Genomic DNA, 27131 nt, shown 5'->3' with positions numbered 1-27131 from the left:
GAGTTTTAAGGTACTCTATGAAGACACTAAGTATCTTTCTCTCATCAAGTCCCAGTATGAAATTTAAGAGCTAAGAATACCTATCATTTGCTTTTTGTTAGGAAGCATTCAGCTTATGCACCTAGCCAGTGTTTACTAAAAGAGGCAGAACGATCAATTTTTGACCATAGTTATTAAAAAAAAAGATAATCTACTCTCAATAGTTCAATATAATCTATTTTCAAATATTTAATTACTTGAAAATTTCTAAATCTTTCAAAATTGACTGCAAACGTACTTTATTTCAGACAGTAATAATATTTAAGCTTCATTGTAATGCTTTCTTCATTATAAAATTTAAAGGTAGTTTCTCTTATTGTTCAAATAGAAATTATGAGTTTTTACAAACTGTGTTGAAAAGCACTTACCTCTTTTCAAAATATACAATGCTTATAAATTCTTTCAGTTTATGTTGTACTATGTTGTCTCAATTTAATTTACACATTATGAATAGTATGTTTGTTTTAATTTGCTGCAAAGTCAGTTAAAATCTTTAATGAAAGAATGCTTTTTAAATGTATGATTGCCTTTTCTGCTTTATTGTGTAAAAAATAGCTTTTTGTGTTTTTCCTATGTTAAAAATAAATAGATTATCCAATATGTCCTCACTTTTCAAGTGAAGTCGTAAGTGCTTTTTGAAAAACAAATTAGTTTGGCAATCTTTTAGAAATTAAATCCCTAGTGTTTTACCATCAGACTGTGAAATAAGGCAGAGTTCAAAGGCATTTTGTGTTCTTCATGGCAATCTAGAATTTTTATTTGATTCCAGGTAACTTTGGACAATAGACATGATGAGATGTTTTATCTTTGAATAAGTAACAGTTTAATTACATCATTGAAATAAAATATACTGTGGGCTTAATACATTGTAAATATTACAGAAGTACTATTTTGCTATAGTAATTTAATGACTGAAGCTACATTTAATAACAATCTTACCAGTACTTGTATACAAAGTATTATACAGATTACTAACGAAGATATTGCAGCGGTTGCAACGATGTTACTGGCTCAACAAACATCTAACAATACAATATTCTTCTAAGAGGAAAAGTAATAATGTTAGATTTACAGACAATAAAGAGTCATGTTTTCCACTTGAAACACTGGAAATAAGAATCCAGATAATCTGGTATCTTGATTTGTATTATTACAAGAAAAGGTTTCCTTTCTTGGGAACTCTGATCCCCAGTGGGCTTAGTACAGTCAATTTACATGAAGATAGCTTTCAAGATGCCACAGCAATGTAAAGAAACTCTCCCACCTGAAAATTACTGATTTGTAGGCCACTGCTTAAACATCTGACTTTTTAGAAACCTATTTACACACATTCAGCCCAAATCAGTAGATAGAATGTTTTTTTCTATATTACAGTAGGCATTGTTAACATTTCATCAGGCCAGTGCAAGGCAATTAATTGTTAACAGCCATTGCCCAGCATTTAGGAGATTTTAAAATATTATACAAATATACAGTTGGAGTGTGAGAAATCTAATTGTGTGCATGATATTGGTGGTCTTTTTTATGGACATGAAATGGCAGAAATCAATCAACAGGACAGTAACTAGAGCACTACTCATTCAGGGCCTAATTCTCATCTAGTGGTTGGGCTGATTTCCTGCAGAGTGGGTTTAGGCAGCAAAAGGTCCTTGGCATTTCATACCAGACAGACCGAACTCAAAAGTGCCAGAGAGCCTTGGGAATCATCTCAAGTGTAGGGCAGATGTCTACAGCATCTTCCAGATCCATATTCTTTCACATATATTTCATAAGAAATGATACATCAGAGGTTCTTCTTGGAGGCAGCCCTACTTGTCCAAATGAAACATTCTAGGACTTATTCATCATGAGTCAAAAAAAAAAAAAAAACGAGCAGGTTGGGAATTTGGCCCTTTCTGAGGATATGTGTGATAAGAAAATTCATGGTCAGGGCAAATACGTTATCCTCAGAGAAAAGTAAGATACCTCTGATGTCAGACGTTATAAAATTTACTTAAATTTAAATCATATTTAAATTAATGGATCTAATTATGGGGCTAATTAATGAGTGATACTAACGAATGGTAATTCTAATGAATATATTCATTGGGGACAACATTTTCGTCACTTGGGTTAATAAATGATATGAAAAATGTCAAAGTGAATCCAACTAGTTTTAAATGTTTTTAAATGAAGATTGTGTAACACATACGTGATGAGATTTCACAGATATTTTTTAGAATATCAATAAGCACCAAGTTTAGTGCTGTCAGCCCCATTGTCCCTTAATTGATTATATATGATTTAGATCTTGAAAGCACAACACACTATAAAATCTACATTGCATATGCACAAATGCAGTTTCAAAAGTGAATCCTAAAATTTTTATACCATAACAAGAAATTTCACCTCTACTAGCTCTTCATAGCTGTGAAAAGAACATTGGTACTGCCTGGTGAGCTCTGAAACGTGTGGATTAATATTCCAGATGAGGCAGGACAAAAGACTGGCAATCTTAAATGGAAACTTGTAAATAATCTCTCCTTTGAAAGAGATCTTATTAATCCTCTAGCACCCTGAGCCCTCATCCGCACATCACAGAGAGGTAAAATAAGGGAACCAGCAGACAGATTCAAAGTGTGCAGACAGGCAATGCAAAGTAACTCACAGGCCACATCCTGCCTTAGAGAGTGAACTGCAAGAAGGGGAACTACCCCATCAGGCTGCTTGGGTATCTTGAGAGCTGGAAATCACCAGATAGATGCCAGCTCTCTACTTCACACTATGTAGACATTGGGGCCTTGCAGGAGTCATGCTTTATCTGTATAAGAAGAGATTATAAATAAAAGTTATCAGGGTTGAGTAGCTTCTTCAGCAATATCATTCCTTACTAGAAAAAGGCCCAACAATGAGCACCCATTGCATCATTAAGGAGTATGAGACTGGGGTATAAGAAAGAAGCTGTGTTTATCTTCATGCTTTAGTATATCTTGCTGACCATGAGCAAAGGAGAGGTCTGTTCCTTAGCCCAAACATACCAAGACAAAGCTGGGTGCTCGGCTGTCACCAAAGGCATGTGGGCAAAGCACAGAAGAAGCATATCTAGACCTCAATTCCAAGTGTGTTGGCTCCTCACTGCTGTTTTGTGTCTCATCTACTGTCTGACTCAGCCTTTTTAGCCACATGGGCTGCGTGTGACAGTCCTACTTAAACATGATGTATATAGTGCACACTACCTACACACACAATTGAAAAATTTTACTTTTTTTTTTTTTTTGGAGAACTATCTTCCTTTTAGTGACTAACACCTTGCTCAATATCAGGCACTCAGAAACCAAAGTATTCTCTTTTCCTGATAATAACACTATAAATGCAGGCTTTACTTGGATATCTGTCATTATTTCTTGTTAAACACTGGTCTTATTTAATAGCTAAAGGTCAATTTAGTAATACTTGATCCAATCTCTTAAGCAGGGATGGGGTGAATTTTTTGAATGGTTATAGTGAGTATTTTTATCAACAAGGTTCCAGGAAGAACTCCATTTTAGAACTGAATTCATGTGCAAGAGTGCAGCAAGTGGCAACAGTTTATACTGGGTCACAGTTTTCTCACTTTATAACATTACTGTAACAGTTACGGAAGAGAAACACACACACATTTATATTCACACTCACACACAGTATAATTTTACTGATCCAGACAATACTTCTTTTCAATTAAAAAAAAATGACTGTTGTTTGGCCACCCAGGCATGAAATCTACTTAAACCTGGAATATAGGAACACAATACTATTCAAGTAAACAGCAACTGCACAGTGATAACAATATACATTAACACATGCTGTCTTAAGAGATCCAGTAATAGCTAAAGACTAAAGAAAGTCAGAGATGTCACTCAAAAAAGTCAATATGTTTTCTCTCTTCCGTTCTGATTATAATCCATTAGAACAGCTATAGTCCAGAAGATAATAAGTATCTTCCTATGAAAATGCAGAACTAATAAATTTTTAAGTATGAGTGAATTCTGCTCAATACTTTGAAGTCTTCAAATTCTTCTTGTCGAGGTAACAGAAAAATAAATATTTATGGTTATTTCAGTGTCAAAATTAAATAGAGATATTTGAAGAAATATTAAGGTTTATTTCTAAAGTTGTATCACAGGGAATAATGTAGAAAAAAAAGTGTTCTCATTGGCATATATCCACTGCTTGTCCATTGTTCTCATAAAAGTCTACCTTTCAGTCTTGCTGAACTAAACAAATATTAATAACACGTAGTAAACACTGATACACATCTCACAGGACATAATACACTTTACAAAATATCTCTACTTTAGTATTATAATGGTTGTAAAAATGGACATCTCTGATACTATGGACAGTCACATTTCACATTATAATGAAAGTTGTGGTTACAAAGGCATTACTCATTTGATGGCATTTTTCAATGGGTACTTAGACTTCCAATTGTGTAGCCAAAGGTTTCCCTCCTATTTCACTGAGACTTTGAAGGATCGTTCAGTCACTTAAGCAACAGGCTTTCTTCACTGCAAACCCCTGGAGAATGGAGTTTGAGTACCTAAACTACGGAAATATTAGCAAACTGATAAGTGATCATGGTGACAATCACCTTTTCACTCAGCATGGTAAAATTAAAAAAATATAACCGAGGAGACAACAGACTCTTCTAGATTTTGAGCTTAAAAAAAAAAAAATTCTTTTCCTGTGCTGCCAGAGAGGCATCAGTCTCACAGAGCCTCGGCAGACGTGTCTGTAGACACAGACATGGTTACCTTGGCAATCTTGACCGTGCTCTTGATGCAGCTCTCTGCAGCCCTGTGAACACTGGCTGCGTTGTTTGCGTGTTTGTGCAGGCAGTCTGAGTCCCCCATGCTGTTATCCAGAGGCTGTGCAGTGCCTTCACAAGAGGGAAACATGCTCCGGAAAGCGTGTCGCAGGTCCTTACTCCTCAGAGCATAGATGATGGGGTTCACGGTGGAATTCAGCAGGCAGAGCATACTGCAGAATGCAAACACTGTCTTAATGAGCTTGTTCATCTTCCCAAAGACATCATACACCATGATCGCAAGCAGAGGGCCCCAGCAGATGATCAACACCACCAGGATCAGGACCAGGGTTTTGGCTAACCTAATGTCCATGCGGGCTTGGTCCGGCCGGGTCACCTGTACCTTGCCGTCCTCGGACGTGTGGATGATGATGCTCTTCTGGGTGCCACGCTGAATCATGCGGACTGCGTGGCTGTGAGCCTTCCAGAGGATATACATATATGCATACACGATGAACAGAAGCAGCACGCTGGTGACCCCGATCCAGAACATCAGGTAGGTTTCATCAATGTGTGGGAAAATGTCTGAGCATACAGATTGCAGTTTCTCACAGTTCCAGCCCAGGAGAGGCAGCACGGCGATCACAATGGCTATGGTCCACATCAGGCAAAATGCCACCACGGCCTTGGGCCTGGTGACGATCCTCTTATACGCCAGGGGCCTGTGAATGGATATGTACCTGTCGATGGCCGTGAGGAACAGGCTGCCCACGGAGGCAGTGAAGGAGGCCGTGACCCCACCCAGTTTGAACAGAAACACGTTGCGGCTATCTTTGCGGTGGAACACGTGGAAGTCAATGAAGCTGTAGACAAAAATGACGCTGCCCAGGAGGTCTGCCACCGCCAGGCTGCCGATGAAGTGGTAAGAGGGCCTACAGCGGAGGCTGCGGGAGTGGAGGATGACGCACAGCACCAGGAGGTTCTCCAGGACCGTGAAGGTGCCCAGTGTGAGGGACAGGACTGCGATGGCCAGCTGCTGGCTGGGGTTCAGGACCATGAAGCACTCTATGTCCATGAAGTTCTCCCCACACTGGATGTTCTCCTCATTCTCCTTGAAGGACGACAGAGACTTGTTGTAAAATTCTGTAATGTTCACCTGGTCTGCTGGGACTAGCTGGGGGTTGTCTCCCGCAGTCATCTTCTCTTGGAAGGGACTTCCTCTAAAGGAAGTTAAAGGGAATTTCTGTGGGAAGTATCCTAACTTGGATGCCATGTCACCTTTGGTGTCTTCGTACTGAATGTCATTGGAGCCCACGTAGAGGAGGTCTGTGGTGATGGTGCGAAAGGTGGTATCTGCAAGGCCATCTAGGATCGACTTCATAACCTCAGTCTTTTATTAGGCTGAACTCAAAATGACTGAGAAAGTGACCCACAGGGGGCAATCCTAAGAGGAGGGAAAACAAATAAGCTGAATGGTGAGAAACAGGGAGAATAAAAACAAAGAGACACTGTAAACATGGCAAATGTTCTGTCATGGTAACTCATTCCTGTCTCTCAACAGTAGGAGGTCAAGCCCTCATCAGATTCAGTCAACAAAATGAGTCAGTCGCTCAGAGAAAAGCTCCCCAAAATTCGGGCATGGAGTGGCATGTACCAGAAACATATGATCCTTTCATTATTTAAACCCTCTGTATTGAAGTCAGTGTGTAAGTCCAGGAAGGACCTCCAGGGCCAAAAAGGCTGAGCTAAATGAAATGTTTCTTGGGGGCAATGTCCATTTCATACTCGCGTTAGGAAGTGCTTACCACCTGGCTTCTCCTATCACATCACATGTTATCCTGGTGCTGGTGGGGGCCAGAGAGAGCACTGATGTGTCACATGACTCACCTTGTTAGACAAATGAGACTAAATATAAAAGACAACCAAAGAATAAGACTGTGTAGAATCAGGTGGTGAGTTGTGTGGCCTGTGTGTTACATGTTAAGTGGGGAGGAGGGAGCTAGCGAGAACTGAGGAAGCTTGAGGCCCTGTGGGGAGAGCTGCTCCTCAAGGCAAGTTTCTTCACCCAGAGGAGGGGAGGTCTGGACTAGCCATGACTGACATGAACTTCTAGGATGTCCACATCAACCAAGAAAAATGCCACAAAGACCAAACTTGCACTGAGGCTTATGGGGAGACTGAGATAATTTTAACAGCGGGAGGATGATGGAGGAGGCCTCCTGATAGCATCCCTCATGAGCAGACTGCTGACACAAGTGTGCCTGACGACAGAAGAGAGGCCGGAGAGTGTCCACGGATTTCCGTGTGAACAGGTAAGAGGAAGGGAACAAACTTTAAGGGCTTTTCAATTCTAAGCTCAGCAATTTGGTTTTGTTTCAAAACAAACAGTCAGAGAACTGACTTTACTATTTACAAATGTTTGTTTTAAATGTGTGCTATTTATTTTTTAGTTTATTTTAAAAATTAGAAGTATAGAGTGATATCTGTAAAAATTAAAGTAATTATTAAAATAGTATATTATTTGTTAATTGGCATTTGTTGTTCCTAAAACATATCACACTGTATGGGGCGGGGGGAGAGATAATCATTATTTTGGAACAAATTTTTAAAATGTTGAACTAACAATAAATGAATTATTAATTCAGAGACCCTACATATCTGAATTAATAATTCATTTATGCATGTATTAACAAATTATGGTGCATCCACTATGCACCTGTATTATGTCTACCTACTGTACTAGACACTAGTGTTGACAGCATCAAGAAAGAGTCCCTGCCCTTGGCTGGGCGTAGTGGCTTGTGCCTGTAACCCCAGCACTTTGGGAGGCCAAAGCAGGTGGATCATGAGGTCATGAAATTAAGACCATCCTGGCCAACATGGTAAAACCTCGTCTCTACTAAAAATATTAAAAAAAAAAAAATTAGCTGGGCTTGGTGGTGCGTGCCTATAGTCCCAGCTACTCAGGAGGCTGAGGCAGGAGAATCGCTTGAACCCAGGAGGTGGAGGTTGCAGTGAGCCGAGATTGCGACACTGTATTCCAGCCTGGTGACAGAGTGAGACTCTGTCTCAAAAAAAAAAAAAAAGTCCTATGAAGGATATGGTCTAGGAGAGGAGGCAGACAGCTGACCCAGAAATAAAAGAAAGCATGGGGAGAGCTACAATTGGGGACATACAGGATGATCTGGGGACACCCAGTCTAGAGGGCTGAAGGAGGCATCCCCAAGGAAAAGATATTCATGCTAACAATAGGTAGCATTAATGTAGAGGGGGGACAGGACACAGAGTCAATGGAAAAAAATTTATTTGACACCCTAAGTGTCATGATTCTTAATAAAAGTAACTTGGAACAGGCATAAAGTGGCACATGTGGCCCACCTTCCCACAGGCTGCCACCTCTACCTCCAGGATCTCACCACTGCTCACCTGAGTTGGGGCCCCTTCCTCCTGACCACTTTTCCTGTCCTTCTCTGGTCTTGTTCTCTTTCGATCACTTGCCACACAGCTGTGGGGGTGCTCTTCGTAAATGTTTCCTGTTTATGTGACTCCCCTCTTTCAACCTCTTTGCCCTAAACACCAAATATAAACATTCATGCAGTTTCTCTTTCAGGCCCAGGCCCTTCAGACACACACGCAGCTCTCCTCTGCCTTCCATGTTTCTGTCCAGCTAAGCTTCTTTCCCATTCTGACCCTCAGGCTCTTGTCCTTAATCCTCTCCACATCCTGTCTCCCTAAACAGGATGGCTTTCTATCTCCCACCTACAGGATGAGGTCCAGTAAAAAGCTTCCTGTGAGCTAGATGCTGCCCACCTCTCCAATCCTCTTGCCAGCCCAGGCCTTGCCACTTGGGCTATACCGGATGACTTTTAGTTCCATAAACATAGAACATGCCCTATATGTCCCACCATTCAGCTATTTCTCAGGCGTCAACTCTTGCTCTTTGCAAACGTATGTTTGCTAAGCAACTCCATTTACATGTGAAAGTTTTCATCCATAATCCAAGGGACACAGAAGACAGCCACAATGTATGAGAGCTGTTCTTTATATGGTCATGGCACATCCACAAACCTAGCTTTTGCCTCTTGACTTCCACCCATACTTAAACACTGGCTTACTGGCCCTGAGTGACTTACTGCTCTTTGAATATACCATCATACCTGCACACCTTCCTCCTTCACCTTGCCTCTTCTTCCATCTGGATAGTCACTTCCAAGCTCTCTGCTATTAAACTTATCTTTCCAGGTCTGTACCAATGCTACTTCCATGTCTGAAACCTTCTTGACCAGCCCTTCCCACTAGGCATAACTAGTTCCCCAGCTTATCCCTCTATTATAGGTCTTATCATGTCATGTAATCAGGAGTTTATATATTTATTTCCATAACTAGAATGAGATTTCCAAACACAGAAGGGCATCTTTTTTCTTAGGTGGTTTACCAGCCTGACAGCATGACAGCAGGAGAGCAGAGAGCTGAGTTCCCACAGAAATGTTCACCTGAACCTAATGGAATGGCAGTTGAATTTTTATTAGGTGGTATCTTGTATTTGCCTTTTTCTTAAAATTAGAGGACAGAAAAATAATTAATGCAATAGGCATTTAGCCTGAAAACCAGAGCTTGACCCTACATCTCCAAGTCGCTCCTGGGAGTCATTCCAGTCATCTTCCCATTCCTTATGTCATCTTCCCTCAGTTAACTCCCCCTTTACACTTACCAACTGGAAACTAGTTTATCAGAGATTTTGATTATCTGTAAGTATTAGATTCACAAGATTCAAAATTCAAAAGGTACAGAAAGACACACAGAGAAAAGTCAATCTCTCTCATCCCTATATCCCAGTCACCTAGTTTTTTTCCTCAGAGGCAAGGAATAAGTTTCTTGTTACCCCTTCCGGAGATACTCCATGCATATTCAAATAAATATATGTATTTGCCCCCTTTGTTTTCTTTTTAGCAAATAGTAACTAACATATTATACATACCTTGATTTTCCACTTAGAAGTATACATTGTGGACAGTTCCATATTAGTATATAAAACCCCTCTCTTCATTCAGCTGCCTTAAGGATCTGTTAGATGAATGTGACCACCCTCCTACTGATGGAGGTTTAGGTTGTTTGTCGCCTTTTGGTATTGGAAATGATGCTGCAGTAAAATGACTCCAACCACCTCATTTTTCTCATTTCTTATGGTATTGTGAGTCGTCCTGCTAGTGACCTAAGTTCATAACTTGGACTTACTAGACACCTCCTCTCTCTTGACCTCTACAGTGAGGTAAACCACTAAATCTTGCTGATTTTCCTCTTTTAAGCATATATAGAGGGCTTAAAATATTGACTGGTGACACTGAGCCTATTACAAATATCAATTCCCTTACCTCACAATGGCCCTATGAAGTAGGTGCTGTTATCCCATTTTCAGATGAAAGGCATAGAGGGTAAGTAACTTGCTATTCGCATAGTTAGTAAGCAGTAGAGCAAGGACTGCACCCAGATGAGAGCCACATTTCAAGTCCTTAATAGTTCCATGTGGTTAGTAGCTACCATACTGGACAGTGCAGGTCTAGGGCCCTGGCTTGTGATTTTTTTGATACACCGTCTCTCTAAGCTCAGACAGAGATATTACCATCTTCCTTGTTTTCTTCACTGATTCCAACTAGTCAAAGCACCTAGTCAATGGAATCAGGAGTTAGCAGACCAAGATTAGTGTTAGATGGTACTTAGGCAATTAGTCTAAGCCTCAGCATTTCAGCTGTAAGATGGGGATGATTATGATGACAATAATGCCTAAATCACAGAACTGATATGAAAATTAAATGAAAATAAATGCATGTAAGACATAGTGCCTGACACAAAAGTAAGTCTTCAATGAGTATTATTATTATCATTGCTTAGTATTATGGCTCTTTGCTATATACTATATACTAATTATATTGTAAGAATATATTATAATAATATAATATGTACTAATTACATCTCAAGAATGTTTATTGCCTTAATTAGAGCATATTCTGCTTATTCAATTTCATTTATGCCTCAGCACTGAAAACATGAAGCAAATAGTAGCTATGTAGACATGGGTGAGGGATGGGGAAACTTTATTGAATGTTTATTATATTCAGCCATTTGAGAAATATGTTACATCATTAAATCGTCAAGGCAACTCTATCAGGTGCTTATTTATAATCCCCATTTCACAGATGAGAAACTAGAGGCCATTAGATGTTAAGTAAATTGCCTAGAATATGATGGATTTGCAGATGAATCAAAATTTCTCATAATCCACAGTTGGTTTTTAGATTTTCTGTGATGACTTCAGAATTAACAGTAACTAGATTAAAGCCATTCTGAAACTTATATTTAAGTCTTCTGGACTCTTAGAAATGTAAATTAAGGCATTTTGCCAATAGTAATTAAGACTACCTGCTACTAAATCCCTATTTCTTATCAAAGTTCATCAGGTAAGTCTGTTTACTTGCATGGCCCCAGGGATTAAAACTGTAGTCACTATTTGGAAGAGCTATAAAACTTCTCAGTGAAGGCAAAGGATCACACGCCTTATTCCAGTAATGCAAAAAACGTGTTTCTGTGACTTACTTTAGATTAAGATCATCACAAGTGTGATCACAATTTCCTATTTTAATACAATCAAGCACTTCCATGAAAACAAACTAGCTTGTTAAAATCTAAGCTAGGACATGCTGTGGTTATACGATAATAGAGTAATTTCTGTCCAATATAAGCCAATTTAATTAAGGAATACAGTTAAAAATACATGGATTTTATATAGTTCAAAGATCTTAGTAATGTCACAATACTACTGTGCACAGGCTATTTTAACAGTTAATGGGATCGTGGCAGGAAAACTGCTCTCTGCATTTTGATAATTCTTTCCTTTATTTCTACATTTGGATTATTACGGTAATTTCTACCCTATTATTTTTTGCATCAACAGCTTTCTTTGAGAGTTCATTACTAATACGGCTTAGGCTTTGGGGGATGTAGCTGCCATTAATTTTGTTTTTGTTTGCTACTGGGAAAATCATAATTGGAAATTTCTAGCAAGATGCGTAGATGCACCTATTAAAGAAGCAGTTTGTTTTTATTACAGTTATAGTAAAAGAATGATTCAATGACATATAAGGGAATTTTCCTAGAATTCTGCTTTAAAAAATATAGCCAACATTCTAACAGTGTAAGCTATATAAATCATGACTTCATAGTAAAGATAAAAACATTTTAATGTGTTAAATTCATTATTTTTAAAGAATCACTTCAATTTTTAAACTATTACCTATTCTTTTTGTCTACTTCTCTACGTGCAAACCTGCCTCTCCACTGCCTCCCTCCAAGAAAACCATATCTATCAGCTAGCAAGCTATGGTATCATCAAAGGAATTTTGTGGGTATGGCTGCTGCATGAAGTTTTTTTTAAAAAAATGTTTATCCATAGTCTTTATGTGTATTTCTATAACCACAAAGGGTTTTAAATGTCCATGTTTTCTAGGCTGAAAACACTATAGAAGTATTGGAAGGACTGGTGCTCCCTAATGGATTATAGGCTGCTTTAACCCACCATACTCCTTCTCTGATACTCTGTTTCTAAGTGCTTTAAAGAGAGAATGCCTAACACAGTGTCTACATTGACAGGAGTCCAGGATCCTTGCTTAACCTGTTGTTTTCCCTACTTTGTTGGTTCTGTATTCTGCTTGGCTGGCCTCATAAAAGAGCCTTGTGATGAGTTCAAGAGAATGCAGGTTCCAGTGGATATATTTGTTGCTTATTTTCCATCCATTTCTGGGAACAAGTCTGTTTTCCACTAATTTGATCAAGAAAGTACTGTGCTAATGTATTTCTCTAAAGTTAGTAGGAAAAATTTTAGTTGACTCTTATAACTGCATTATGTCCAAGTCATGTTCTCAATATACATGGCAGATACCACAGGCCAACATCATAACTTGATGAATGATGTTTCCACTCCAGCTGAATGGGCAATGAGTCTTTTCTAACTCTTACCTAATCGTTAGTGTTTCTGAATTATTAAAGAAGCCTGGTCACTTTTCCCTCATATTCTACAGCAAAGTGAAATAATTGATTGACTTAATTACCCTGATAATTCAGGCAAAAATACATAATCTTTCTTCCTTATATTAATGTCAGCTCCTTTCCTATATATGAAAGAAAATTCCATTATATTGGTAATGCTCAATTAGCTCTCATACCTTCAGTTCTTCGTATATTTTGTAACATAAGATAGAAGTTATTTAATGCACCATTTTCTCTGATCTATTCTTTACTAACAATGTAAGTGAGTGTTACATTTTTCATAAAAATATATCAATTGATATGAACTGAAGACATTAAGAGACTTATAAGACTGTATTAGACTGTATTTCTGTTCAAATTTAATGTGAAATATGCCAAAGTATGTAACATTTAAAAGTTTGTTAAAACAATTTCAGGGCTCAAGAAAATGATGCCTTGAAATTTCATTACATTAAGCATCATTCGGTGATGATGCTAAAAAAAAAAAAACTTGTTGAATTAATGATACAAATAAAATCATTTGTTGATCTGTACAACAAATTCCATATTTAATTTTGCTCTTCTGTTTAGCTGTTTCCTCCAATTAAGAGTGCCTTGGCATTTTTCTGGGAGAGAGAGAGAGATCTTTTCCACATACTGGGTAAAGAAAGCAATTATTATTATATTTTATTTTTTGAGACAAAGTCTCGCTCTGTCACCCCAGCTGGAGTGCAGTAGTGTGATCTTAGCTCATTGCAACCTCCACCTCCTAAGTTCAAGTGATTCTCCTGCCTCAGCCTCCCGAGTAGCTGTGATTACAGGCACATACCACCACACCTAGCTAATTTCATATTTTTAGTAGTGACAGGGTTTCACCACATTGGCCAGCTCGTCTTGAACTCTTGATTTCAAGTGATGCACCCACCTCGGCCTCCCAAAGTGCTGGGATTACAGGCGTGAGCCACTGTGCCCGGCCAGAGAGCAATTATTAAAGCAGCCCTTCCACTAACAAAGAACACGCAAAGTTTTCAATTAAGAGCGAGCCATGGCCATATTCCATCAAATTGTCCATCAAAATTGTCTTTATCTTGCATAAGAGATCTGGTCATTAAAAGTAGAAGGTGATATATTATTCTGGTCCACAAAATATGTAAAAGCCAGTAAACAGGCTCTTACTTTTGCAGTTTGTTATCAAGGAGTCCATAGCAAGATAGAAAAGTATGCTACATGATATCCAATTGTGCAGCATAGCTTTCACAGTTTCTTCTCTCCGCATCTATCAATGAAGGCATATTTTCTCTTTGAATCCAAAGCATACAAATTAAGTTCAACTAAAAGCCAAGTCTTATTTCTCCAGATTCAAATCTGACAGAATTTGGGTAAATGCACAGTAGAGAAAGTCCTAATTTCCAAATATTTTCATCTAAGATACATTTGAACTTTTATTATATGCCAGTCATGGAAAAACTATATTATTTTTCCTTAATATTTACATAAATTGGATGCTATTACAATCTCTATTCCACACACAGAGAGAAAAAAAATGCTCTACCCAAGGTCTCTAACTAGAGGGGGCAGAGCTGGAACTTCAATCCAGGTCTGCGTAACTCAAAGTCCCTGCTCTTAACACAGAATTCCAAGAACCATTTAATAAGACACTCTTTCATTCATTTATAGGGAAGGAGAAGAGTTGGTCTGGGGGAAGGTACACATTATCTAATGTGTACATGATAATTTTACACTGTCAACACTAAAATCTGAAGGAATGATCTGTTGACAGCAACAATGCTGCCCAAAGCACTTGCAAGTCATCCTTGCTCCACGGTCTTCAGGAGCAAACTATGGCAATTAACTATAAGCTATAAACCCTAACTCTGCATTAGCACCTTGTTTGCAGTCACTGGTGCTAATGGCAATAACTGGCAAATAAAACCTAAGTCATTTATTTATTTATTTAGCCATTATTTTATTTATTTATTTATTTTGAGACAGGCTCATTCTGTCGCCAGGTTGGAGTACAGCAGCACGATCTCGGTTCACTGCAACCTCTGCCTCCCTGTTTCAAGCAATTCTCCTGCCTCAGCCTCCCGAGTAGCTGGGATTACAGGCACGTGCCACCATACCCATGCCCAGCTAATTTTTTTTTTCTTTTTATTTTTTTGAGACAGAGTTTCGCTCTTGTTACCCAGGCTGGAGTGCAATGGCGCGATCTCGGCTCACCGCAACCTCCGCCTCCTGGGTTCAGGCAATTCTCCCACCCCAGCCTCCTGAGTCGCTGGGATTACAGGCACGCGCCACCATGCCCAGCTAATTTTTTGTATTTTTAGTAGAGACGGGGTTTCACCGTGTTGACCAGGATGGTCTCGATCTCTTGACCTCGTGATCCACCCGCCTCGGCCTCCCAAAGTGCTGGGATTACAGGCTTGAGCCACCGCGCCCGGCCTAATTTTTGTATTTTTAAGAGAGGTGGGTTTCACCATGTTGGCCAGGATGGTCTCAATCTCTTGACCTCGTGATCTGCCTGCCTCAGTCTCCCAAAGTGCTGGGATTACAGGCGTGAGCCACTGTGCCTGGACTGCCACTAGTTTTCTAAGTAAGGGAAGGTGTGTTTTTGCTTCATGAGTCAATTGTCAGGAACATAGTTGTTAATGACACTTTCCACAACCCTAGTGAGATATGAAGAGGGCACCTTCTTTAGGTCTGAATGAGGTATGCTTATTAGCAAACAAGAAAGCTTCAGACATCCATTCCCTACATGGAGAAACTCAAACACTCAAAATCACCCAACTTCCCACCATGACCCATGTGGCTTTCTTAGACCAGGAAGAAGACTCTCTGTGGCCCATTCCTAGATTTCTGGCTGGAATCAAGGTAGACAAATTATATAAACCTTAGTGGGGTTCCAACAAATGAGTGACTGTTACCGTTGCCTGGTGCCCAATAAATGTAAAACTCCATTAGTACAGCAATGTGGCTGATTGATATGAAGTTATAGGCCTTCAAATGCTTGATTTAACACATTTTTATTGGGCATGTACTCTGTGCCTATGATTGTAGACATTATATTCCAAGATAAAACATTTTTCTGTGATAGATGACCCCTGAAATATAGCCATGCTTCACCCCATGTAAGGAACATGGATGAGGTCAAGAAAGCAAAGGAAATGGTTCTCTACTCCACCCCTCCACATCTAATACAGCCCACTCTTCTGTCTTCCTTTCCCTAACTGAAAGAGTAGAACAGATTATAAAAACATAAAGGAATTATGTTTAATCATTGGATAGTATTGGGATGTGTAAATTCTCTCTATATGCTCTGAGATTTTCTCCCAGGAGAGGTGATGGGCATTGCTGAAGCATTCCATAGCAGTCTTTATTGTGTCTCAACCCTTCAGACCATGAACATCTTGAGAGCTGGGACCTATCTTATAGGTCCTCTGCCTGGCACAGTGCCTGGCACAGAGAAGATATTCAATACCTGTTTACTAAGTAAATGTTGGCATGCATCAGCAACACGGAAGATCCAACTTAACAGAATGGCTTTTAACCACGGACAGTTTTTTCTGGCATAAAGCTAGTTGATCATGAGGGCATTGAACCTGAATCTTGGTCTCATACAAACATCCATCTGAAAAAGTGCCCAAATGGGAAAATTACATCAAATTCATCAATTATTTACCCCAGGACCTCTTATTTCAGCATCACATAGAAATTATATTGATGGCAAGTGGAAGTTATGGGCAAAGATCAGGTATTTACTTTTTATCCCAATCCTTGTTTGGCCTCAGTATATATCATGAACTGCAAAGTTCAGCCACATAACAATGATATATCAAGAGGTCGTTTATGAAATGCATAACCTTGAATGAGTCTTAATTATATGCTGTAGATAGACCTTTAAAGAAAACATTTGAAATTATTATTAAAATGGACTCTTTTTTCTTCTTCTAAATGCACATTATTATGCATTGATGTTTCCCAAATGGGTTCCTCCATTTGCAAGCATTTCTAAAACAACTTATCAAGAGAAGTCATGTGAAAATTCAACCACTAGGTGGAGTGGCTTTTATAAGCCCTCAGGAATCAATTTGTTATTCTATTCAGTGGACAGAGTTCTTGCTTTGGTTGAACAACTTCTCCTCCTGCTACAACATTTTATGTATTTTACAACTGAACTAATTATAATACAAATAGGAAAATATGTCATGGAGAGTTAAAATGGGTTATTACTACTGCCTATGAAAACTAAATTTCTAATTACTTTTCTGAGGCAAAAGGGCATTGAGAAAATTTAATATATTGATAAAAATTAATTTTGAATATTTGGAATTCTGCCTCAAGAAAGTAATTAAGAATGATTAAAGGACAGCAGTTCTACTTAAAACAAGTATGTTGATGCCAAAAGACATTAAAAATAAGAGGGGTGGTCTCAGGAACCCACAATCAATATTAATAACCAACTCGTTCTATTTTATAAAATATTCAGCTTTCCAATTTCCAAATATGAAATCATCACCACTGATCCTAACTCTGTGATGAAAAATAATGGAAAATTAATCTCTATTATTGTAGGGACTAAAATGGAATATTTAACAAGAGAAATGAATCTTGATTCAAATATTCATACAAATTGAGGACATAGTGATTTTCTAAATAATTGAATTTCCTTCCTATCATTGTCTCACTAAAATAATTTTAAATAAGTTTTTATTATTGTGTAAATCCAGGGTTTCCTTCAGACATTATTTTAAAAACTAGGTACTTATGTATCACCTACTTTAGTCAAAATGTTTAGAAAGTTTTCAGTGTGTGCTAACAATGCAAGACATAAACAGAAAAATATGCTTTCAAGATGTAAACAATTAGATACAAACAGAACTGGAATAACGAGGTTTTGGTAGCAATACAAAATACGCTTTGGAAATGTAATTGTGATTAAGAAGTATGTATGCAAATTGGACGCAAGTGCAGAATTTTTATGCCATTGAAACTATGAGGCTGTTCTATTGTATTCATTCACGATCAAGCCCTTCTTAGGGCTTGTGTGATACAATTAAGAATTAAGAGATTCCAAGGAACTGAAAGTGTTCAGAAAAAGTGATGTGAACATAGTGAATTAGTAAATAAGACACGTACCAATGGACTGGAAATTATAGTGTACGTCTTACAGAACAGTCTGAGAAGTTACACGATGGTTTGTAAGTGCATGCAGGGTTAGTCTATAGGTCAGTGGCTCTCAAAGGGTGGTCTCCCAACCAGAAGCATCAGCAAAATCTGGAAATGTATGAGAAATGCAAATTATCAGGATCCAACTCAGATCCACTGAATCAAAAACCCTAGGGTTGGAGTCCATCTCCATTCTTAGCAAGGCTTTTAGGAGATTCTAGCACATTCTGACGTTTAAGAACCACTGTTAAAGATTATGGAGACATATGAAAAGGACTAAATGAGAAGGGGAAGTAGATTTAACCTCTAAGAAGAACTAAGGTTAGATAAGAAAAAAGAATATTTCATAAGTATAGGTTTTTAGATCATTGAAACAGATTGCCATGGGAGCCAGCTCACATAAAATAACCTCCCACAGAAGATCTTTATAACCAAGGTATTCCTATTTGGAATAGAATAATGTCATTTAGCCAGAAAATAAGAACAAAGAGTGGAGAACCTCTCAAGGTTTTTTAGTCTACAATTCAGGGCTTCTCTGGACTTTTTCAAGAAACTTTTTGTTGTGTATTTTGGCCAGCAAGGGAAAGTGGCTTCAAAATGTAATGTGTACTGACATAGTATGCAGATATATATTAAGAACTCCACACCATTTTCTCCTAATTCTATTTACAAAGACTATGCAGAGCTTTATAGGATTGCTTAGCCATTTCCTTCACCACCACTGTGGAGGAACCCATGATTATTGAGTATCAAGAAAAACTAAAAGTAATTAACATGTCAGCTTGCGTCTTTTAAGGTGGAAATATTTGTTTCTGTTCTTCTTTTCCCCCAAACCATAACATACTATATCATAAGAGATGAACCCAGGAAAGAACAAACTAAAATGGAAATTTTGCTATAGGCCGAAGCAATACATATCTACTGCAAATTATTTTACAGAATTACTCTGGTAATTATGCAATTTACACTTCTTATAGTGGACATGTTTCAAAAATGCCTAAAAGTTATAAATATTTAGAAATGTATCCTAAGGCACTTAAATGTATGACTCTGGGCAACTGTTCTCTCTCGAATTATTTTGTCAATAAAAATGGATCACAGATTACTCACAATTAGTTACTTTAGCTGAGGACTAAAATAATTCAAAGATTTCTCCCTTTTTGTTTACAAGACATTAGATGTCATTTCCAAAAGTGGCTGTGTATCTTCCAAAGTCAAATTCCCACATATGTAAAGACACAAAATTCTTTGACCAATCTTGCACTTATTTTAGTTATATGTTAAATTGTCTAGCTTTCCGTTTTCCCTACATGCATACTGCCTGCTCACCACAACTTGTACAAAAGCTAAAGAAAACATTTAGCAAATTCTGGTAGCAATGCATTTAAATGAGTTGAAAATTGGATCCATTTAACCAAACACTATGGCATAAACCAAAATACTCAGATTATAGTGGCATTTGGTCCCTCGTATAAAGAATAAATAAATTTGATTTATTTTAAAATATAGCTGAGTTAAAAGCAAACACAAGTGACAACAGTATAGTACCTAAATGATCTTTTTTTTAAAAGATCAACAATTATATTGATTAGCTTTCTGTATTAAAAACATCATTTTTAGGCCAAGCATGGTAGCTCATGGCTATAATCCCAGTACTTTGGGAGGCTAAGACAGGCAGATAGCTTGAGGCCAAGAGTTCAAGACCCACCTGGCCAACATAGTGAAACCCTGTCTCTATAAAACATACAAAAATTAGCCGGCGTGGTGGCATGAGAATCATTTGAACCCAGGAAGCAAAAGCTGCAATGAGCCGAGATTGCACCGCTGCATTCCAGCCTGGTTCAACAGAGTAAGACTGCTTCAAAATAAATAAATAAAAACATCATTTTTAGCTTCTTGACCCAAAGAAATCAATGTTACAAATACCAAGTACAAGTGTCCATATAAGTAGAAATTTAAAACGAACTTTAAATATTTGTTTCTTCTTTTCTTTCTTTCTTTCTTCTTTTTTTTTTTTTTTTTTGAGACAGAGTCTCACTCTGTCACCCAGGCTGGGGTGCAGTGGCGTAATCTCGGCTCACTACAACATTTTCCCCCTGCGTTCAAACAATTCTCCCACTTCAGCCTCCTGGGTAGCTGGGATTATAGGTGTGTGCCACCATACCCAGCTAATTTTTGTATTTTTAGTAGAGACAGGGTTTCACCATGTTGGCCATGCTGGTCTCGAATTCCTGACCTCAAGTGATCCACCCTTCTCCGCCTCTCAAAGGGCTGAGATTACAGGCGTGAGCTACCTCACCTGGACTAAAATTTGTTTTTTCAAAAGTATGTTAGAATTTATCGCCAGCTTGAATGTAATACTCCTTAAAACTTCACTCAATTTTCAGGACTCATATTGGCTCCAATTTTCTTCTCTAAAGTTACGATCTAAAAGAATGAATAAAGAAATGGTGAAGAAAAGAGGGAGACCCTCTCATTTAAACATAAATTTTGAAAAACATAATTTCCTAATTAAGAATCCAAATAAGAGTGGAAAAATAAGACATTAAATAGTAAAATATTGTACTTTAGGGAAAAATTATTTGCCATTAGTGTTGAGAGAAAAGGCAAATTAAATTCCTTCTTGCAGTCAAAAAAATGCAAAATGTACTTTTGGAAGCATTCAAAAAGATAGAATATTATGCAATAGCACAATGGGTTAAAGTAGAGTTTGCTCAAAAACAATGATTTCCATCTAACCAGCCTCTACATATTCAAGAACAAAAGAAAACAAAGCAAGGAAAGCAAAACTTTGAAAGCTTTCCTAAAGTGCAGGTGTGAACGTTTCTCTTGCTGGGGCTAAAATGAATTCAGAGTATTGCCTGAACAACTGCGAAGACTCTGCCATGCCCATTTGCTCAGGTTTTGGGAGTAAACAATTCTTCCCTCAAAAACCTATATAAACTATGAACCTCAAGAATTCCATGATGATTAAGTTATTAGCTTTACCTGTCCAAATCAAACTTTTAACTTAGAGGTTATCCATTATTAATTGATCTATATGAAAAATACTTCAAATAGATGGAAAATATCAATGAAAACTAGATCACGAATATACTTATACGTGCAACTAACTGTCCTCTACACTATTATACAAATGTACTTTGTTTCACCATGAGGCACCCCGTTTAGTCAAGAAATACAACACAGGAAAGCTTTTAGTAAATATTTTGATAAGAACTAAAGGTAATCACACTACTTTATGTAATGACTTTGACCTATGATTACCAATATGTATTAAACATACCTCTTATCCATGTGAGCAAGTTTGAGATGGAAGTTCCTCTAACATAAAGCAATTTCAAAAGTAGCAAGAGAGGTGACAGGGTCCACCTTACAAACCTTCCTCCCTAACACAATTTCCTATAGTTTTAACTCACTTGTAGTAACATTTTAATGTGTTATATATAAAAAATATACTATCTCAATATGCATTCTAATATATGGTAATAACCTTCTGTATTTTCCTCCAACTTGTATAGCCCTAATTTCCCAAAAAACAATAAACAACTAAAAGGATTGGTTAAAAAAAACAAAAACCAAAAAAAACCTATCTTAAACCCATCAGTGTTTATAATAAAATTATAATCAAATGTGGTGATGCTCCTCCTGGCATATTTGCAAGATTCTTAGAACACATGAGACTGCCAAGGATTTCCACCTATCTTGGAAAACAAGAATGGCCTTGTTTTGATTCAAGGTGGATATTTCCTTTTGCTTTGTCTTCAGTGTCCATCTGCACAGCTGCTTTGAATGTAGACATTTCCCCAAATTTGTAGTATTTATTTAAAATCAGTATTTATTTTAAATTTTAAGTATTTTAAGTATTTATTGCAGTATTTATTTAAAATTATATGTTCAAATGTATAAAGGCAAGATATCTAAATTTTTATTTCAGTCATGATTTACTTCTATCAAAAAGTTTGTTTATACATGTAAATAAAAGTGTGTTTACATGTCCAGTTGTCCAAAATTATGCAATATATACTTTCATAATATATACACATTCTGGGTGAAGTTATTGTTTCTTTTAATCCAGGAAACATTTTGGACAAATCTGAATTAATCTATGTTATAAAGTTAATCCACTCTAATCTAAGAATATACATCGAATTAGATGCTTATCAAAGCAGTAAACAGCAATTCAGTGGCAAAGAGTTGTGTGCCCTAGGTCCCTAAAAACAGCAATCATGTAGCTATAATATTGAGTCACCATTTCTCTGAGGATAGGATTAGGAAAGAACTAGAGATTCAGGGAAGAAAACATGAAGTTAAAATTTTGGCAACACAAACTATATAAACAGATTTGGATTTCCTCTTATTCTTTGAGTTCTTTACCAATCTTCAATACATAACAGAAAAATCAGCAAAGCTGGCTGTCTCTCAAAACACAGATATGCAGTATGTACACCTGGGCCTAGCACAGTCTTTCAAACAATGTTGGGTCCAAGTTGTTTTAGAGGAAATAGCAGAATTATAAATAATTTAAACCCAAAGCCTAGTTTCACTCTATTTGTCAGTTCAATTAGAAAATGATGACTACAAAAATAGAAGAAACAGACACACTGGTGGAGACATGGTATCCTTTTTAGTAGGGAATGAAAGCTCTCATCTGTGTTCTTTACGCAACTGAGCTAACATGGAATTTGGTTAGTAAGATGAAGTCTGTCCTTTAGGTTACTGCCTGTTATAATGCTTTAATTGCTTTAATAAGCATTTAATTCACTGAATATTCTTAGATTAGACTGGATTAACTTTATAACATAGATCAATTCAGATTTCTCCAAAATATTTCCTGGAATAAAAGAAACAATAATGGTCATCTAGAATTCTTACAAATTCAAGAAGCTATAACCAAATCTCATTTTGCTAATTATGTGTCATTAGGTATTTTCAAATTTAATTTGTTACTCTTGTTTTTGCAGCATTCCTGGATAGCTAGTTATGGGAAATAATCCCTTATTAGGCCAACTGTTTTCTGGTAAGAAACATTTGGTAAGCGTGGTGAACTATAAACTGCTATTATAAGTTCCATCTCATAATAGTTTTTCTTACACAGCAGAATATTTGAATTCCAATTCCAAACACTAATATACAAGACAACCATGGAGCCTGTCTAAATTTTCCAGTGGTTAATGTTAATTTTTAGTCAAAGCAAAGAACAGTGTTATACGACTGTTTTGAAACAGTTTCTGAGGCTTTGCCTTAGTAATTAATAAGCTGACACTGCATACTAAACACTTATCAACACAATCAATGGGGCTACTTCCTTCTTGGGAAGATAAGTAAATCGAATCAGAGTTGTTTTTTTTTTTTTTTTTTGGAAGAGACTGAAATATGCCACAAATATAGTGGTTCTTTTGGAGAATTTCATTCCCAGCAGTATCATCTTGGTAACATTTAACAATTTCACTATTTTACCATTTTGAAATGCCAAAAAGAACACACTGATCCTGCAGCTAGGCTTATTAGAGAAGAGCAATCTCACAGGCAAGACAGAGAGGAACATGGTCCACTGGGAAAAGGGTAACAGAAAAAGAAAACAGTGGATAACAAACAAAGCCAAGCACTACTTCAATGTGAGATCTGATTTCCATCAGAATTTAAAACTTTACCCACTAAACAATAATCACCTATGGCTTAAGATTCTAGTCATAACATTCTTTTTACATACACATAGATTAATGTTGTTAAAATGCAAGGACATGAATATCTAATTTGCTTTCCTAACAACGAGTATGCAAGCACAGTAATTTTATTTTTGAAAGGCCAGAATTGAGTATTTCCACCTCGTGGCATCATTTTACCCCCATGGATACTTAGAAACACAATGAGACCTATCCCCAGCAGACACTTGATACATACCTCAGCCAAGTGCACGCCTAGCCTTGGAGTGGGAGACATCTTTGAAACAAAAAGAGTCGGTTTACAGTAAGTTCTCCTGATAACCTCAAATGGATTAGTTTCTTAAAACCATGTCCAATATCAAGACTCTTGCCCAACTATGGTAACTGCCATTGTGCCTACAAATAAATGCCTGTAGAATGCAATGATTAAAATTCTGAAGGTGCATGTCTTCTGTTCATATATGGAGATAATCAGAAAATAATCTGTCTCACTTAAAAACGATACAGGCCTTTTATTTTTATAAAATTGCTCTTAAGTGAGTTAGAGAGTGAGGGAGGGGGAGGAGTACCAGGGAAAAAAGGGACAGAGAAAAATCAATCAGTATATCTTCCCTTGCAAACTGTCAGTAGTGTAGGATTAGAAAAGCAACACTTTAAATCAGATAAAGTCCTATGGGAACCTTAAAGGTTGGTTGCTCTGAGCTTCTCAATATTCTGCAAAATAGATTGATGTCAATGGTGACCCCACTAATACTCAGTGTCCACTGAGTTACCTCTAAGAAATTGCATTTCCCCCATTGTTCAAAAGATATTAGCTTGGTAATAAAAATGAGGAGAAGTTATGGGACCCATAGAGATATCTTTTAACACTGTTAAAACCAGTAAATCTGTTCTAATCTTATTGGATTACATGCCCAAGGAGGCTTAATATATCAAGAAATCAACAACAAAGGCAAGAATAGCACTTACTTGGAGGAAAATAAAAAAAGATGGGAGGCAAAATGATTAATATGTTACTAAACATTTTTTTTTTTGTTTTTCTCATCTGTTCAATTTTACATCTGAGAGACAATCTATTAAAATTAGAAACATGCATGTTGCTTTTAAACTTTCAAATGACCAAATGACAGTTTCTCACATCTATTACAGCAAACGTATTTGTATCTGGGAGGTGATTCGTTTATGATTTGTAAGCCTTAACAAGAAATGTCTTTTAAAAATGCAACATTAATTTTAGTCATCTAACGGCTATTTCTGAGTTAAATGACTCCATCAACACTCAATTTTAGGTATCAGTTACATGGACATTTGTTTTTCCTCAGAGAGAAGTGGTTCCCCGTAGCTTTTTCTATATCAAAAGTTTATTACTTGACATTCATCTCTTTATATGACATTTACTATTTTACATTAGTCAGTGTCTAGGTTGGCAGCAGAGATCGATGTAATTCCCTGGGAAGACCACTTGCTAGGCATTCAGCACCAACTCAAGCGCCCGTTTTTCAAACATGCACAATTACACATTTTCTACAAACAGACATCAGTGCATACAAAGCCAGGTGCACAGACATTCAATAACTAGTAAATGGTAGAAATCTCCAGAAGTAGCACAGATCATAGTTAACAGGCTGGGGCCATACAGCTAAGTAAACACCGACGCACGATTCGCTCACACGGAATAAGAACTCCACGAAGGACACTTGGGGACCACATTGGTCATACCCGAGGGGGCGGGAGGCGGCAAAGTATTTCCAAACGCAACTCTGCCGGGTCTTACCCTTCGCATCCCCCGGTCCTCGGGACAGAAGCTCCCTTGGCACCTCTCGCCCAGCTCAGGGGCTGCTTGTCCGACAGAACGAAATGTCCCCCACAGACACGGAGAGCTCTGCAGGGAGCCGAGGTCCCCGCCCGGGCCAGGGGAAGGCGCTGGCGCCGCGGGAGCCAAGAAGAGGCGGAGGCGGAAAAGAAGTGGAGAAGGAAAGGGTGGCAGAGGGAGTAGCGTGCGGGAGGCGGCGTCGGCGCCGGGCTGCGGGCGAGGCGGGGTGGGGTGGAGCGGGGTGTGCCTCCCGCGGGCGGTCACCGAGTCAGTCCGTCCGCGCGCCGGCGTCCCGGTCTCCAGCGCCCGCCCGCGACAGCGACCGGGACTGGCGCCCCGCTGCTCCGACCGCAGGCGAGCCTCGCCCCTTCCCCGGCTCTTCACTGGGTCCTCCCGCGAGCCCCGCCTGGCCCCGCATGGGGCCGTCAGTCTCCGCCAGCCCGGGCGCCCGTCGCCTCGTCCCGCTCGCGCGGTCCCTGCCTCTCCCTCCGCTCGCGCTGTCTCTGGCTCCCTCTCGCTCCAGTCCCATTTATGAAGCGCGGTCCCATCACGTGTTAATGAGCCTTTGTCCTGCCCTGGCAGCGGCGGCGGCGGCACAGACCCCGCCGAGAGAACTGCGCGGGGAGGGACCTGCGCGCGGCGCCCGCGGCTCCAAACTTTGCTTGGCGCGGGGGACCCGCCGCGGCGCCAGCGCTGGGGCCAGAGGGGACAAGCCTCTTCAGCCCGCGTCACCTGCTTTTCCTCTTCCTCCTCCTCCGCCGCCGCGCTCCCGGAGGCCCCCGCTGCCATGACCCCGCAGTGCTCTTGGGCACCCTCACACTCTGGCCAGGCCAACAAGGGGCTCGAGCTTGCGCCGCCCCCGACCTCGGGGCCATTAATCACGCGCGCCCCGGTAGCGCGCAGCCAACGCGGGGGTCACGTCTGGGGCGGTCGGCTGAGCCGGAAGGGGAAGGGGAGCGGGAGCCCTGAGGCCGAGGCGCGCGGGGCACGGGGGTGCGGTCTCGCGCCCCCTCCCTCCGACCCAGGCCACCCCCGCGGCGGGTAGCAGCGCGCCGGGCCCCGGGCCAGGCTGAGTTTGGGGACCGCGCTGCGCGGCCCCTGGGCCGTTTGCTACCTGGCTGCGGCCGCACGGCCACCTGTCCTCTGCCCTCGGGGCGCCACCCCGCTTCTCACTGGGCGTCTTCTCCAGCCCCCGCCGCCCCTGCCCGGCGCTACCACTGGGTCGCGCCCCGCCCGCCGGTCCCGGATGCAAACAGTTGGGCTCAGTAGGCGGCTGGCTCCCCTCCTCCCGGCCTGGCGCGCCCCCTCCCCGGCCACCCGGGGACCCGCTCCTCGCACCTTCTCGCTGGAGAAGGGGTCCCCGTTCCTCGCACCTTCTCGCTCGAGAAGGACGCCCGACTCCAGGGCCGGGCTGGGGGCTCTGGGACTCCGGGGCGGCCGCGGCGGGTGCCTGGGGAGCCGCGCGGTTTGCTCGGCGGCCGCGACAGGAATTAGGGGACATGCTCGTTAATTGGTTCCACTATCAGCCGCCGTCTGCCTCCAGTGTGCACGGATCAAACCTTAATTGGTCTTTACATTTATCATGGTGAATTGCGAACCTCCAAACAAGCCCCGGCCGCCGCTTCTGCCGTGGAGGCGCTCCCCTCCCCCCGTCCCCGGGGCC

The 27131-nt window shown here is 39.6% G+C and overlaps 1 protein-coding gene across 4 annotated transcripts; it reads right to left on the bottom strand.

The window, feature by feature from the left end:
* Positions 1-764: 764 nt before the first annotated feature.
* On the bottom strand, positions 765-27131 carry CNR1 (cannabinoid receptor 1). 4 transcript variants are annotated; one of them, XM_032275282.1, is made up of 2 exons: positions 26807-27131; positions 765-6248 (listed from the first exon to the last, which is right to left on the bottom strand). In XM_032275282.1, the coding sequence occupies exon 2, from the start codon at positions 6183-6185 to the stop codon at positions 4767-4769; it is 1419 nt and encodes a 472-aa protein (XP_032131173.1). In that variant the 5' UTR covers positions 6186-6248; positions 26807-27131; the 3' UTR covers positions 765-4766. The 4 variants fall into 4 exon arrangements, with proteins under 4 accessions (XP_032131173.1, XP_032131171.1, XP_032131174.1 ...); XM_032275280.1 differs by lacking the exon at positions 26807-27131 and adding an exon at positions 25430-25632; XM_032275283.1 differs by lacking the exon at positions 26807-27131 and adding an exon at positions 23894-25423.

This window comes from Sapajus apella, unplaced genomic scaffold, assembly GCF_009761245.1.
Source record: "Sapajus apella isolate SASKATOON/1434 unplaced genomic scaffold, GSC_monkey_1.0 scaffold6, whole genome shotgun sequence".
NCBI classification, from domain to species: domain Eukaryota; kingdom Metazoa; phylum Chordata; class Mammalia; order Primates; family Cebidae; genus Sapajus; species Sapajus apella.
This window is presented reverse-complemented; position numbering and strand designations above follow the sequence as displayed.

What these genes read in the sequence shown, in the direction of transcription:
- CNR1 (XM_032275282.1), bottom strand. Translation starts at nt 6,185, where the DNA reads ATGAAGTCGATCCTAGATGGCCTTGCAGATACCACCTTTCGCACCATC.